A 16,379-nucleotide genomic window follows, 5' to 3' on the forward strand; every position below is an offset into this window, starting at 1 on the left:
CTGGCCCCACTGGCCCCCCACCCGACCCCACCCAGCCCTGCTGATAGCGTCTCAGCTCCTGAGGGAAATCACTAGGACTGTGGTGCAGGGTTTGCATTGGCTTTGTTTCTACAGCAGCAGTTCTCAACCTGTGGGTCGGGACCCCTTTGGGGGTCGAATGACCCTTTCACAGGGGTCGCCTAAGACCATCGGAAAACACATATTTCCGATGGCCTTAGGAAACTGTATTGACTGAACTATGTCATGTATCATCTTTTGTATTATTAAAGCTATCGTTATGTATTATTTTCATTATTAGCAAACCATCCCATGACAATGGATCGTGTAGAGAAGAACGAAAATAATTTTATAATTGGGGGTCACCACAACATGAGGAACTGTATTAAAGGGTCGCGGCATTAGGAAGGTTGAGAACCACTGTTCTACAGCCTTTAGATCCATCATTACTTTCCAAAGCCCTAAATGGATTTAGCCCTACTAATAATGGCTAATGATTAATGCCTTCTTAATAATTTGCTGCTTTTAATAATGTATTAGTTTTAAATGTTTTAATTAGTTATATGTATTTTATGGTGTTTGCATTTGTGTTGCATCCCACCTCGATCCAGAGGGAGAGGCAGGTAACAATGATGATGATGATGATAGATGGATGTTTCCAGACTTCCATTTGGTTTGTCCCAAAATGTAAAGTCAGCATGAAAATTCGCACAGATTTTCCGTGTGCACTTCTCCTAATACATGTGTTGTGGCATGCAAATTTTGCCTGATCAACACATTTATTTTATTTGCAGGTACAATTCCTAATATGATGCATTTTGGATTATTTTCACTAGTATATGCTCTTTTGTGTGTACTTTTCCCTACTGTACACATTGTGGTACGCATTTTGTGATTGGAGAACTGCATTGCCCTAATACTGGGATATGTGCGAATTTCAGGTAAGTAACTAAGTTCACTTATTGGTTCAAAAGTGCACAATTAGGTAGAGTTCACCTTAAAATGTGAATTGCTTTCCCCCCCCCTCCCATTCCTAGGCCCGACATATGTTGCTGTTTATCTCCTTTCCTGCTTTCCATCCAGCCAACCAAATGGAACCCCCTGAGCAGTAAACATATACACTACATTTAACAGCAGGCTCTCCGCACATGCAGATGAGAATCCCTCCATTTTAGGAAGCCGTGTTATAATCTGTTCCTTCACATATTCTGTTCCTTTAGCCATAAATCTTAACCAAAAACAGAAAAGCAAAAGTACATCTGGCAGGAGCCTGTCAGAACAGTTTCTGAGGATCTCTTTGTTGTGGAAGGAGCGGTGCTGGTGGAGAGTCCTTTAAGTTCTGTCTTTATAGAGGAACTGGATCTAAATAAAAGTCTTAGCATTCGACTTCACTGGGAAAACAAGGGTGGAGGTAGCGGGCCTAAAGAAAAAAGCAAGGGTGTTTGGAGGTGACTCAGGGGATAGCCAGTAAAACCTCACTGCCCCAGGAGGACACAAAGTCATCCGATGCTGCAGCTGGGAGCAGAAGAACAAGCAATAAATGACATAAATGCTCTTCAGTCTTGGAATATCAGCAAACAGCCTCAGGGCCCATGTATTTTAGACAACAAAAATCCAAGACAGCACCTTGCCCAGGACACAAATCAACTCAGGATTTAACTTAGGTCTGGGCTTGTGATTCCAACTTCAGGCATGGACTTGAAGCTGCTTACTGTGCCTCCATTTTCCCCATCTGTAAAATGGGTATAAAGGAATGTGTTCCCCTCTGAGGTTTTGCCGATACATTAATTTTATTATAAGGAATTCGAAATGCAGTTTTTATCATCATCATCTTCTGCAGTTTCATTTTATCACTGTTATGTGATGCTCTAAGTCGCTCTGGTTTCTATCAAAAGAAGAGCAAGGCAGAAAGAAACCTTTTACTACAAATCAGACCCACTGGACATTTAGAAACATCAAAGATCACAACAGCAGAGAAGAAATTCTCTAATCATGTAGATTTCTAGATCAAATGGATTTCATAGATAGGGTGCCAGCAGGATTGGGCACGTGTCCCCTTTAACAGAGGACAATTCTTTATTTGAAGGGCTTTCAAAGATCCATCTTTTATTCACAGGGGTCCTCTGTTTGGAGGGCTGCCCTGTTCAATTCTGGTTTAAAGATAAAGAGCCCTAAGAAGGGAGACTTGAAATTGCCCATCCTGGACCACAAATTGAGAGAGCAGGTACAGAGCACAACTTCCCACACTATGGTGAGAAGTACTGTGCTTCTGTTCAAACTGCCTCTGTACCTATAAATTAGCATGTGCAAATTGGTGCCCCCTTCTTTTAGTGTTGCATTACCTCCTTTTTGGCAATTTGTAAGTGGCCATAAACGGGTTCCTAGAAACAAATATCAACCACACAGCAGCACTGTGAAGCCAAGAGAAGGTGGAGCCCTTTGTTCTCAATCCCTGACCTGGAAACTGCACAAGGTCATTAGGCCAAGAGAGAATTCCAGCGGTGATCTAAGAAGTAGGTCAACACAATGGCCTGGGAGCAAAACTCTAGCCATGAAACCATAGGGCAGCTACGATCCCTTAAGCCTGTTTTTCCTCTCTAAAATAAAGGCCAAAGTGGCCTACTCCAAAAGGCTGTCGTGAGGTCAGACAGTTATACAGCATAGTATACAGCTGAGATGCTGATGAGCCATATCAAATGTGTACCAAACACCATGCAAGATGGAGGCTCTATGTATGCTTTGCTGATGACACACAACTTCCTTGCAGAGCTGGGGACCGCGCTGTGCATCATGCAGGGTTTTTTGGCCCACAACTTCCTCTGGGCAATTGAACTTCCGACACATTGAAATCTGCCTGCCCAGCATGGCCTCATTGCTTCACTTCCACTCCAAACTGTGCCCGGAGAACGTTGGCAAACATATTAAAACATCAGCCACATCCGCTTAAGGAAAAGCTGCAACACAACAGCAAGGGCCAGAGTGGCGTAGTGGCTAAAGTGTTGGACTGGGAGTCGGGAGATCCAGGTTCTAGTCCCCACTCGGCCATGGAAGCCCACTGGGTGACTTTGGGCCAGTCACAGACTCTCAGCCCAGCCTACCTCACAGGGTTGTTGTTGTGAGGATAAAATGGAGAGGAGGAGGATTATGTATGCTGCCTTGGGTTCCCTGGAGGGGAAAAAAAAGATGGGGTATAAATGCAATGAATAAATAATAAAGGGCCAGATGGTATATGCACCAGCCTTCCTCAATCTGGTGACCCCCCCCCCCCCGATGTGTTGGAGCATACAGGTTGGGCGAGGCTGGGGTATCTTATATATTCAGCAGGGGTGCAGAACCTTTTTCAGCTGGAGGACAGAAATCCATTTTGGAGACATTCTGGGGGCATTATAGGGCTGGGTGGGGCTAAAGGAAAAAGAGATGTGGCCAAAATGACAGAGATACCAGGACATTTTAACTCAAAGCTCTTACAGCTAAGAAAGGCACTTCGGCCTCTTAGAATGGGGGAAGGAACTGCAGAAAAGTGGGGAAACCACCTAATGATTGGTGGTTGTTTGAAAAGGGTGGGGCCAGGGAAAAGAAGACATGGCCTTCTGGGGAACCTCAGAGGCTGGATTGGGACCCCCAGAAGGGTGGATTCAGCCCCCAGCCCTGAAGTTCTGCATCGCTACTCTACAGCCACTTGGAGCAGAGTGCTCATTCCATGCAATGCCACTGCAAGGAGTTCCATTAGAGCTTTATCACACCAGTGTTATACTGTGCAATCACTGCGAATTGCATGCAAAGGACTCCAAAGTTTTCCAGTTTATAATCTGCTTTTATTGGGAAGTACTCCCATGCATCCTGCTTTAATTGTGCTATAAAAGCAAAAGACTTTCCGTATTTTGATACTAGTTTTCAAGCGTATCATCCGAGCGGCCACTGGGGCACAGGAGCAGGATTTGAAGAAAAAGTAAACAAATGCTTACATCTGCGTAAGCTTTAAAGATAAAGACATCAAAATTGGCACAGTAATAGATACTAAGGAGAGCTTTAAGCATACCAAATTCGAATCAGATTGGGCCATTCGTTGATTTTTTATGTTTTGTTTTACATTTCCCCCCTTAAATCCATTTCCTGGTATGCAAAGGATCTCACCGCCCGGTAGCAACATCAACGCCGACAGCTTAGCACTGTAGGGGATAATTCAAGGGAAACAGGTATGCGGGATGAAGCTCTCTGACTGACACTTTGGTTGCATTAGCCAACGCAGGGCAGAAACGATCAGCGGTGGCACAGCAGCCTCACACTGTACTGCACATGTGATGCTACATATAGGTTAACATAACCAACTTCAGTCTGGTAGCTAGGAAAGTTTGTGGACATTTAGCCTAGTGGCATCCCGATCACATGACAAAGCCATGGCGAAAGTTTGGGGAGACACGAGCTCAAATGTCCACTCAGCCACGAAGCTCATCCAGTGACCTTGAGCCATCCACCACCTCTCGGCCTAATCTACTTCGCAAGGTTGTCGTGAAGATAAAAAGGAGGGGTAAACCACACACATCTCCAAGTCCTTTGAGGGAAGAGTTGAGATAAAGGATGTCTGAAATAAAAACACAGCAGTGCTGTATAAACGCGTTGTTGGGGTTGGCTTGCCGTACTGGTTCTCGTTTTGTTTTTTACAACATGATTTGTAAAAAAAATTAAGGAGGAATTGCAAAAGAGCTCAAGAATTGCAGGAACGAACAACCTGACATGGTTCAGGTTTGTTCAGTTAAGGGTAGGGTAGCCAATGATGCACCACCAAAACGAAAAGGAAAGGGAACACAGTTTGGCATAGCATTTACATGTGCGCATTTTTTTTCTAGATGCTCAATTGGGGGTGGGGAGGGGGACTACGGTAGTTCACAACAGAAATAAAATACACCTTCCCCATAAAGGTGTAAAATACACCTTCCCCATAAAGCTGTGCCTACATGATGTGTGTGCGTGTGCATTCCTGTGCCTACCTGCTCGGGTTAGCCATGTATCCTAATTTACAAAGGCACAGTCCAGGCACAGACCATCAGAGCCTGCTTCAGTTGGAACCCAACCCCCCCAGAGGGAACCAGTATCTTGACCCTGTGGGGAAGAAGGAGCTGTTGGTCTGCCCCTCCATTGGGAGATGAGAGGGCGGAGCAGGGCCTTCCCACCAGCCTGAACAGCCTCATTAATTTCTTTTTTCTTTTCTCCCTCTTCCCTCCCCATCCTCTTTTCCTTGTGTGCCATGTCTTTTTTAGAATGTAAGCCTGAGGGCAGGGACTGTCTTCTTTACTGATAATTGTAGGCCTCTCCGGGAGCCTTTTGGGATGAGGTGCGGGATAAAAATATTCTAAATAAATAAATAAATAAATAAGTGCCATTTAAAGATAAGGAACCACAAGAACAGAGAGCAGATCAGGGGCTTTGAAGTTGCCCATCTTCAGTGAACACCTGGACAGCCGACTGAACAGGCAGGCACACACCTCACCTGGACAGCATCTTCCACCTGTGGTGAGATGGACTGCATCATTTGAAATCGTTAGAACGATCACGGAGCAGATGCTAAGAAAGACTTCTGCTTGGGAACCTGGAGTACTGCTGCCAGACAATAGATGGCCTGATTAGCCATAGATGGACCAATAAAAGAACCAAGGATCCAACTAATAGGTGATGGACCAATAGTCCAACTCAGTATATGCCAGCTTCATATGTAGAGACTTGATAAATGAATGAAAGGAAGTTTAAACAATTGGCAAAGGATTGGCTTGCTGGTGATCTCTCTCTCTCTCTCTCCCCATATCATCAGCCCTTAAAGGCAACTTATCTCCCCAACTGGCCCAACCGAAAAAGAACTCAGTACCACAAAATACAACTATTAATAACATCCAAGTTAAAGACAAACTATATATATATATATATATATATATATATATATATATATATATATCCAGCCACACAACCCAGTAAGAGACGTTGAAGCACTAAGAAGATGAAAAACTCATAGAATAATAGAATCATGGGATAGCAGAGTTGGAACAGGCCTACAAGGCCATCGAGTCCAACCCCCTGCTCAATGCAGGAATCCACCCTAAAGCATCCCTGACAGATGGTTGTCCAGCTGCCTCTTGAAGGCCTCTAGTGTGGGAGAGCCCACAACCTCCCTAGGTAACTGATTCCATTGTCGTACTGCTCTAACAGTCAGGAAGTTTTTCCTGATGTCCAGCTGGAATCTGGCTTCCTTTAACTTGAGCCCGTTATTCCGTGTCCTGCACTCTGGGAGGATCAAGAAGAGATCCTGGCCCTCCTCTGTGTGACAACCTTTTAAGTATTTGAAGAGTGCTGTCATGTCTCCCCTCAATCTTCTCTTCTCCAGGCTAAACATGCCCAGTTCTTTTAGTCTCTCTTCATAGGGCTTTGTTTCCAGACCCCTGATCATCCTGGTTGCCCTCCTCTAAACACGCTCCAGCTTTTCTGCGTCCTTCTTGAATTGTGGAGCCCAGAACTGGACGCGATACTCTAGATGAGGCCTAACCAGGGCCGAATAGAGAGGAACCAGTACCTCACGTGATTTGAAGCTATACTTCTATTAATGCAGCCCAAAATAGCATTTGCCTTTCTTGCAGCCATATCGCACTGTTGGCTCATATTCAGCTTACGATCTACAAGCTGAATTGTAGAGCTCATATTCAGCTTGTGATCAGCTGAACGCTTTAGAAAGTGAGATACTAAATAAAAATTAGTAGGTTGGATCCAGATTTAGAAATATGCAGCTGAAGCGGATTTACATGCTCCCTCCTCCCCACTTCAGCCCCCACTGCCCCAATGTTCTACAGTGGGTTATGGGGAGTTGCAGTCAGTGGAGGCTGGTGGCTCCAATGCCAGTGGGGCTGTGAATCTGCTCTGGGTTTCAGTCAGGTGTGGAGCACCTTGGACAGCTGCTTTAGAGTTATGACTGACTCTGACTGAAACCTGGAGTGGATTCAACACCCCACTGATATCAGAGCCACATTGCGGTCAGTGAAGTGAGGGGGAGACCCTAAAAATCAAGAGGTGAAAACTTTCATGATTGGATTCAATCTGTTCATGGAAGGCAGATCCTGGATCCAACACAGAAACTCAAAATCCAACAGCATCTCCAGTATTTGAGGCAGTAAGCCTGTGTGCACCAGTTGCTGGGGAACACGGGTGGGAGGGTGCTGTTGCACCACGTCCTGCTTGCTCATCCCTGGCCGATGGCTGGTTGGGCACCACGTGAACAGAGTGCGGGACTAGATGGAGCCTTGGTCTGATCCAGCATGGCACTTATGTTCTTATGCAGGGCTGGGCAGAGGGGAGGGCAGTGGGGCCAGTTGACATGGGCCTACGGTTTTGAGGGGGCCTACTCCGAGTCCCCCTGGTAGAAGCAAAGGGGGACGCTTTGGTAAAGATTTGTTACGAAGTAGCTCTCCTGTGACTGAGCAGTACGGACTCCATTTTGAGAGGCCACCAGTGAGGGAGGAAGCCGCAGCCAGGCACCTCTCCACCGTGCCTGGGTCCAGCTCCAGCTGAGAGCCCCCTCCCTCCTGCTACCTACTGTCTCTGAAGAGGCCACCAGTGAGGGAGGAAGCAGCAGCCAGGCACCTCTCCATCGTGCCTGGGTCCAGCTCAGAGCCCCCTTCCTCCTGCTGTCAACTGTAACTGCTGAACTTTGCAACTAAGATTATAGTGCCTGAATTTGCTTTCCTTTTCCCCCTCCTCCTCCTCCCTCCCAATCCCCTTTCCTTTTATGTCATGTCTTTTAGATTGTAAGCCTGTGGGCAGGGACTGTCAAGAAATACTTTTGTAAGCCGCCGTGAGAGCCTTTTTTGGCTGAAGGGCGGGATAAAAATGCTTAAATAAATAAATAAATAAATAAATAAATAAGGTGTCTTCTCCCCCCCATCTCAAGCCTTTTTTCTGTTGTTGTTGATGAATTTGCCCCAAGAAAAGCACGTAAAGCATTTCTGAATGTGAAGAAGTGATGTCTTATATACAGTGCTTGCCATTAACCTTTTTTATAAATTGTTCTAGTTCATATGTATTTAGAACTGATTAAAAAAATGCTTAATGAGCAGTTTGAAACGGGGCCTACATTTCCCATCTGGCCCGGGCCTATTACTAGCTTTGCCCAGCCCTTATGTTCTAATTTCTTAAGTAGGGATGTAGAAAAAGTTCAAGCTGGTATATATACATGTGTATTATTATTATTATTTTGGTCAAGCAAAACACAAAGTAGAAGCATTTCCCGGAGAACATTTTTTTTCTTTCCAATTTTTTTTTGCAGCTCTCTTAACATTTTTAAAAAAGCAAAGTTGTCATCTAGTTGTGGCACATTTCATCTCCGCTTCTGATACTCTGAAATCTGGATGGCGTAGCTGACGAGGTCTCCCCCAGGGGAGTTCTCATTTTTCTGCTCATTACAGGCTGCTATGAAGGCCTTAAGGGCCAAGAAAACAAGGAAGAAGAAAAAAAGCATTATCTAAACGTTTGACACTTTCTTCCACACCACGTAAAAAAAAAAAAAAAGTGAAGCAATAGCAAACCCAATTACACCTGACAAGCTAATGAGTGGCATAAGTATACAAAAGAGCCAGGAGAACATCCGCCTGCCCTTTGATCACCAGGTGTTCAGCACAACGAAGAGAACAAGGAAGGAGGTTGTGGAATAAGTCTGGAGCCCAATGGGCACTGAATCTGTCCTTGAAGGAGTCTGTGCCCATCAAGGGTACAACCCAGCAGCATTGTTTTCTATGGGGTGAGACTTCCCTCCCCCCCAAAAATTTTTTTTACCTGTGGAGTAGTTTACAATCATACTGTAAACTGGGTCAAATTTAAAGTGCAGTTTTAGGGCGTTGAAAGACCTAAATCAGCAGGTGTAGACACTCTTTTGTCCTACAGGCCAAATTCCAAGCTCTGTGGGCCATATTCTAGAAGTGGGTGCCAATAGCTGAGGTTTAGTAGAGTGTTTTCAACTGTTTAGAATGAGGAGGAAACTGTACGAAAGGCAGGAAACCACAGAATAATCTTGTGTTTGGGATGGAGGATGGAGCCATTGAAGGGGCATGGCCTTCTGGAGAACCCCAAAGGACTGGGTTGTGACTCCGAGAGGGCCAGCCCCAGCCCCTGGGAAGCCATGCCCTAAAAGTTAATTGATGGACCATTATTTGATGGACCACCTACACTTGTATAAACTTTTCTCCAGAATTATGTTAAGCATCTACTCTCCATCCCATCAGCAAGAGTACTGGGGACAGGGCTTTCTTAGTGGAATCCCCTCCCAAGGAGATATGGACAACCTTATCATTGCAGGCATAAAAACACACACACAAACAAAAACCCTGAAGACACAATCATGCCGGTCTGCATTTGGTGCGTAAAAACCATTAGCTACTGTTATTGCTTTGTGTGTGTTGTGTGTGTGTGATTAATAGCAATTTATATGTTCATGGGTGTTTTTTTTATAATATTAAAAGCCACCTTGAGAGGGCACTGTGCCTTGAAAGGCATTTATTATTATTATTATTATTATTATTATTGGAAATAGTAATAAATAGTAAAGTGACAACAAAACTAGCTTTTCAATTTTGAAAAGCATTCACTCTCAGGAATACAGCTCACTTAATGACATGGAATTTACTCCCTCATAAGTGTGCTCAGGGACTGCAACCTTAATTGTTCAAGAATCAGCTCTTGTCAGCATGCCACCCAAGTGAGCTGCAGATCCTGTAACTTTAAATTTCCATTCGTGCTCTTGAAGGGTACATCCACACATAATACCCACAATAGAACCCTCCTGAGCTTGTATAAGTTCAGAACATTGAGGATTCACATGTATAGTAATTCAACAACTCGGTCAATATACATATCTCTTTCTCCCTGACATACAGGGAGTTTTCACACTAGCTTTTATGATCAGGGTCTTGGCGGGATTATGCCTTGAGACTGCTAAAATACTGGTAAACAAGATGACATTTTAAAGGAAGTCCCAGAAGACTGGAGAGGATTAACAAGAACATAAGTGCCATGCTGCATCAGACCAAGGATCCATCTAGTCCAGCACTCTGTTCACACAGTGGCCAACCAGCCATTGGCCAGGGATGAACAAGCAGGACATGGTGCAACAGCACCCTCCCACCCATGTTCCCCAGCAACTGGTGCAGGGAGCAGCAAACATGGCAGAGGACAACATGACAAATGTAACTTGAAAGTGGGTGGAGGGTGGGTAGAGAGTCTCTTCAGATACAGCCAGGTGTTTACAGGTGAGAAAAACCTTGATCAAGTATATTGCAAGCTTGCAAGCCTTCCACTTTCACAGAACTCATTAGATACGTATTGTACCAAAGTCCCTGTGTAGCACATAGGTGTAATTTATGAGTGTCTATTCAATTTATTAGCTTTTTATAAATCCTGAGCTCAGAGGAGCTCAGGATTGCATATATGGTTCCCTTACTCTGCCGCAATTTATCTTAACAACAGACCTGCATTAGGCTGAGATATGGGGAGTGGCCCAAGAGCTTCATGGCTAAGTGGTGCAATGAGAGCTGAATCCTGTTCTCTTTGGCCAAAGCTAAACACCACACCATACTGGCTCTAATATTTAGGATTCCCAGAGTCACTCAAAAGGACTGCAAAACACTTGGAAAGCAAACAGATCTCTGCAGTTGTAGGTTAAGGATGTGCAATAGGCAATTCTCACTATGCTGCAAAACTGCAACTCTTAGGGGATTTGGGGGTGACAGGGGAGAAAGGAAAGCATTTTTAAACAAATTAGGTTAAGAAATCTACTGTTTAATCTGAAATGCATTACTCAGCACAAAAGACAACCAATTTTGATCTTCTGTCCAAAGTAGGTTTGCCTTTTGTGTTATAATACAAAGAAAAGCATGACTTGAAAAAATGGCCTTAATTGTTGTTGCTGTTGTTTCTAATATGCTGTGGGGTGTGTCTGCTTTTCTTTTCTTTTTTACACCAACCCCTAAACTAAGGGCCATGCTGGCTGGGGGGAATGGGAATTGTAGTTGCAAACATCTGGAGGGCTGCTTTAAATCCTAATCCAGAGCTGGGTTATATTGCTTTGTGCGAACAGGACAAAACTGTACCGTTCCTCCTTATTCCATGGGGTGCAAGCCAACAACTTTTACAAATAAATAGATCCTATGCACATAACTCTAAGATATCCCTGCTCCAGGGGCCACTAAGAGCCACAACAACAGCAATTCTTTCCAGCATCAGCAGTAATTAATGAGCCAGTTCTAACATCAGCCACTAGCTTATTCAAAAATAGGAACTCGAAGCACAGAACTTAAAGACCAAAAGCTTGAAATAAGAACGCAATTGCAATTAAACTGCAATTACAGTCCCAAACATACTAGATATCCAGTATTCAATTACTTTTAGGGGGAGAAGGCGGGGAAATGCCACAGAGATGGATGCAGAAGATGCCAAAACAAATAAGCGACAACCAATCTATATGATAAAACAAACAAATGCATTTAATATATTTATTACTACATGTCTAGCCTACCTTTCCTCTCAGGAGCTGACCCGGGTCTATACATGTTTCTTCTGCCCTGCCCCCCCCCCATTTTATCCTCACAACAACCCTGTGCGGTAGGCTCTGCTGAGAGATTTGAAACTGGGTCTCCGCAGTCCTAGTGAGACATGGGTCTGGGTTTTATCTTTTAAAAAAGCAGCTTCAGGGCTGTGGGACAGAGCATGGAGAGGTATTTGCCCAGCTCCCCAAAGACCCGGTTCCAATAAAAGCCCTACTGCCGCTGCTATTTGTCCAGCAGGTAGGTTGGTGGAACAGCAGCAAAGGGAGGGGAAATTACACCCCACCAGCTTCTATTTTAAAAAGGAAATAAAGATAATTTTTGTCTCCTAAAACGTTTAGGAGCTCCGGCTATTGGGCGGTATAGAAATGGGGGGGGGGGGAATAAAGGGGAAGAGAGAAAAAACGCAGACACATCAGATGCATCCACACATTTAACATAGTCTTCGAGTCTATTCTACTTTGCATCTCTTCACATGCTGGGTCCCCCACCCTCCCCTAGGGATACATCTAAAAATCAAGTTAAGATGCTAGGAAGAACTGCCCAGGTGCTAGGAATAAGCACCACTACCCCCGCCCCCTGCTGCATGCATCTCTTCCTGAATAACGTGTCCTTTTGGATTCCCACGTGCCTAAGGGAACACTACAGACCTCGACGCGACTAATACGATCATCCTGCAGGTACACCCATCCCGGAGCCCTGGCGGCTTGCAGCTCTCCCTCCAGGGCACGCCTAACGCACGAACCCGGGTTCGTTCTGCATCACGTGTGAATTGACCCTGTTGGCCTGAGATGTAACCTGAGAATCCACCTCACTCGCTTTCCTCGTCTGTTTGTTTTTGTTTTAAATATACGACAGAAAACGTGAAAAGATGAAACCACGATTATAGACACACAAAGTCACAAAAAGGAGAACTCTTTCTAGGAACTTAACTCTTGCTGGATACAGCGGGCCTTACTTCTGAGCAGACCCGGTGAGGCTGGAGTTATCAAACTTGATTTACGGGGAAAGATGGCCAAGGGCTAGGAACGCGGAACTAGCGAAGACTGTGATCCTGAGCACACTTACCCTCGAGTAAGCCCTACTGACCACAGGCGGGGTTTACCTCTGAATAAAAACGTTTAGGAGCAAACACGCCGATCAGGTGCGGTGCCGTCCGCCATGCAAAACAAAGAGACAACCGCGCCCACTTTCACAGGCAAAAAACAGCAAAGGTTTTCTAAACGGGGAGTGGAGGTAAGGCATTCTTGATGCTTCCCTCGTCTCGATCCAGTTCAAACAAGCCGGATTCTCTCTCTCTGCCTCTACTCTTCTTAACCTCCCGTCCTCCACCACCACCACCCGGGCACCAGCCCCAAACTCGCCCCGCCACTCACCTCCTCCAGGGCCACCACCGCCCCGCGGCACTTATGCATTTTGGAAGTGAAGCTCGAAGCCGTCGGCGAGCTGAGATCCTCCGAAGTCACGGCCACGAACTCCGAGACGCTGAGCTGCTCGGGCATGTTGGAGAAGACGTCGTTCCGTTGGCGATCGGCGAAATGCGGCAGCAAGAGAAAAGAGGTGGCGGGATGGGGGAGGAAAGTCATCCAAAAGTGGGAAGGAGACGAAGGAAAGAGGGCATCGGTTTAAATTTTAAAAGCACGCGCACGCATTGCGCCGAACCAAAAATACATATAAAATAATAATAATAAAGTTGGCGTGAAGACGAGGAAGAGCGCGTAGCAAAACTCCCGTTGATTTCCCCTGTCCTTTCTGCTGGTCAATTTCGTATCACATCGCCGCGGCTTGGCTGTTCTCCGGTGCGTAATTGACTAGAGGCGCCTCTCTTTCTCCACCCCCCCACCCGACCTCTTGTAAGTTTCTTTCCTTCCCTCCGCGGCTGGCTGCTTGGAACAGAGACTTTCATGGCAGTCACGTGGGGATATGGTTACGCCGCCACTGCCTCGGAGCCTACGAGCGAGGATTTTTTTTGGCCCGGTGCCTGTTAAAGGCAACGCGCACCCAAACCCCTTCTCTGCTCCCCGGCGCCGTGGAATCCGGCCTTAAAGCGAGGTCTGCAAGACGGCGCTGCCCGATCCAGTGCGTGTTTTACTCAGGAGCAAGCCCCATTGAGTTCAATGGAGCACCTTACCCCCAAATAAGTTTGCACAGCTTTGCAAGCAGCACCCCTTCCCCACACCAGTTTAAGCATGCTTACTCAGAAGTAAGTCTCGTTTTCCTAGGGATCATTTTACTCTCCGATGGGTTCAGGATCCTAAAAGTATTTCTTGTTGTTGCTGTTTTCTTTTATCGGACGTAGAGGTGGTTTTACTCTTCCTTTCAGAGGCTGTGTGTGGTGTGTGTTTTTTTAAAGCGCCGGAAGATTTTGCAGGACAAATCTGTTCCGTGAAAAAAGACCACGATCGAATGCATAATTACCTGGGAGTTTCCACACCGAACACAGTGAGATTTACTTCACAGTAAAGATACATACAGGATCATACTGGCTGAGTTCGGACGACACACTAATCAACGGTTGTTTCCCAGTCTGTTCCTATTACCCTCCTCCCCCCGTTGATTAGCGTGTCGTCCGAACTCAGCCGCTGTATGTGTGCTTGGGATGATCCGCCTTTCAAACCGCGAGCCTGTACGTGTCTACTCTGAAATAAGTCCCATTGGGTTCAGTGGGAGTTACTCCCCAGGTACGTGAGTATAAGGATCTGATCCTGAGCGTGTTTACAGAGAAGTCAATCCAACACTTCGGTTAGGCTTACTCCCAAGTAGATGTGCATACTTGGGAAGCCTTTCAAATCTGCAGAGTTCGATAAAGCCCGACCGCAGGACAAAGTTAAGAGTTTTCGAGATCAGGATCCCCTGAAGGATTCCTGTCCCTTTAAGAACTGTACAGACAAGGAGAAAAGCTTGCTGGGCGTGGCTTATTCCAGCACCGCGATATTGTGATTGGGATAAATACACCTGGCAAAGCTCTTATCGCAATGAAATTTAACTCTTAGTGATACGGAGACTTTTTCAAGTTCTGCAACATGACACTCGAGAAGGGTATCTTTCCCCCTCTTGCATATTTTCTTTGGAATAGACCCCACTCAGCACAGTACTATATATATTTTTCTTTCTCCTTTTTTATGTTTAACTTTTATTCATGCAGAGTGCAAGGCATAATAATATATTTAAACAATACCCCCCCAAAAGGGATCTATGTCGCCTTAAATCACTTTCCTTGATTCATTAATGGCACAAAAGTAGGCACGTTTAGACACACAGAGAAAAGCACTACAACTCCCAGCATACCCCACCCAGTAGGGCTGGCTGAGGAACGCTGGGAGTTGTATGAGTTGTTTTCTTTCTGAAGATGCATAGGATTGTGCCCTAAATGGACTTATAACGACTGTTACGCATCACAGAGGCTGCACTTGTACACTCAGATCAGAGAAGCGCACTGTGGAGTTCAAGCTCAGACTATTTTTAACTTCAAGCAGCAGTGTCTCTTTTCTCCAAAGAAAATCTACCTGCATTCAGTGGAATTTCTTCTCGGTTAAGTGCTGGTTGCAGCCTGATCTTTAATGAATATCCTATGTGCTAACTTGTTCTCTGAGTCCTGGTCCTTACGTCTCTTCATATAGGCACTGTCCCTCCACAAGTGGAAAGTTATATTGGCAGGCTTGGGGGAACCCCAGGCTTTGCAGGAGTACAAAAAAATATTTAGGAAAAACAATTAGGGGAGCTATATTATTAGCTATAAAGACTGATCTCTTCCGGCAGGCCTATCCAGTGGAATTTTAAAGGTTTTTTTATAATGTTTTTAGGATGTTTTTAACAATGTATATTATGTTTTAATTCAGTTTTATGTATTTTATCATTTATTGTTGTTCCCCGCCTCAATCAGAATGGAGAGGCGGGTAAGAAATATTATTATTATTATTATTATTATTATTATTACTATTATTATTATTAGCCCTGATGTGGTCTGAGCACATTGAGTGGTTGCAGAATGCCAATTTACTCTTGAGAGTGGGAGTGGAAAGGTAAAAACAAGAGAGGGGGAATGGAATGGAGTAACATGGAAGAGGACTGGCTAGCAAAAGCTTCCAGCATCCCCAAACAACCATGCTTAGACAGAAAAATAGTCCTACAACTCCCAGCATTCCCTAGTCTGCCATGTTTAGACAGCAAAAAGTCCTACAACTCTCAGTATTCCCAAGCCAGCCGTGCTCGGTAGGGCATGCTGGGCGTTATATGACTTTTTGCTGACTAAACATGCATAGGATTTCACCCTTAATCAATTTAATTAATTCAATAATTATCATTCATAATGTATTTAATTAGTTCATTTAATTTAATTTTATTTTATTTTTGCATTTAATGTTGTTCCCCGCCTCGATCCAGAGGGAGAGGTGGGTAAGAATTATTATTATATTATTCAATGTATAATATAAAAATACACTTCCTGGGTAGTTTGCTGTGCAAATTTCAAAAAGTAACAATAAACACAACAAGATTAAAAACAGCAGTTTAGAACAAGACCATGATATATTTATTGGAACAAAAGTCCTCAGTTTTCCAGCCAGAGCCCAGGTTGTCAGGTGCAGAATCCTGCCCCAAATGCATGTATTAGGCAAAATTGTCTAGAAAAAATGTGCGGATTTGGAGAGAGGTGCAGAAATGTGTGCACAAATGTTCATAAGGACTTTTCTTCTCAAAGTTCAGGGTGAGCCAGATTTAAGATCAGGGGGGATCCTTAAAGATTGGAAGGAACCAAACTGTTAAGACTGGAAAAATGAGGGAAGGAGAGAAAACTGAAATGGATGGATTCAT

General features: G+C 44.8%; 1 protein-coding gene across 1 annotated transcript in view; it reads right to left on the reverse strand.

Annotated features, from left to right (window-relative positions):
• ASAP3 (ArfGAP with SH3 domain, ankyrin repeat and PH domain 3) overlaps positions 1 to 13,164 on the reverse strand; it is a 104,473-nt gene extending 91,309 nt beyond the window's left edge. The window contains exon 1 of the mRNA XM_063140235.1: positions 12,944 to 13,164. Coding sequence (XP_062996305.1) covers positions 12,944 to 13,153 — 210 coding nt within the window. The 5' untranslated portion in view covers positions 13,154 to 13,164. The remainder of the gene's footprint in view (positions 1 to 12,943) is intronic.
• Between the last annotated feature and the right edge of the window lie 3,215 nt (positions 13,165 to 16,379).

The sequence above is a fragment of the Elgaria multicarinata genome, chromosome 13, assembly GCF_023053635.1.
Source record: "Elgaria multicarinata webbii isolate HBS135686 ecotype San Diego chromosome 13, rElgMul1.1.pri, whole genome shotgun sequence".
Lineage (NCBI taxonomy): Eukaryota > Metazoa > Chordata > Lepidosauria > Squamata > Anguidae > Elgaria > Elgaria multicarinata.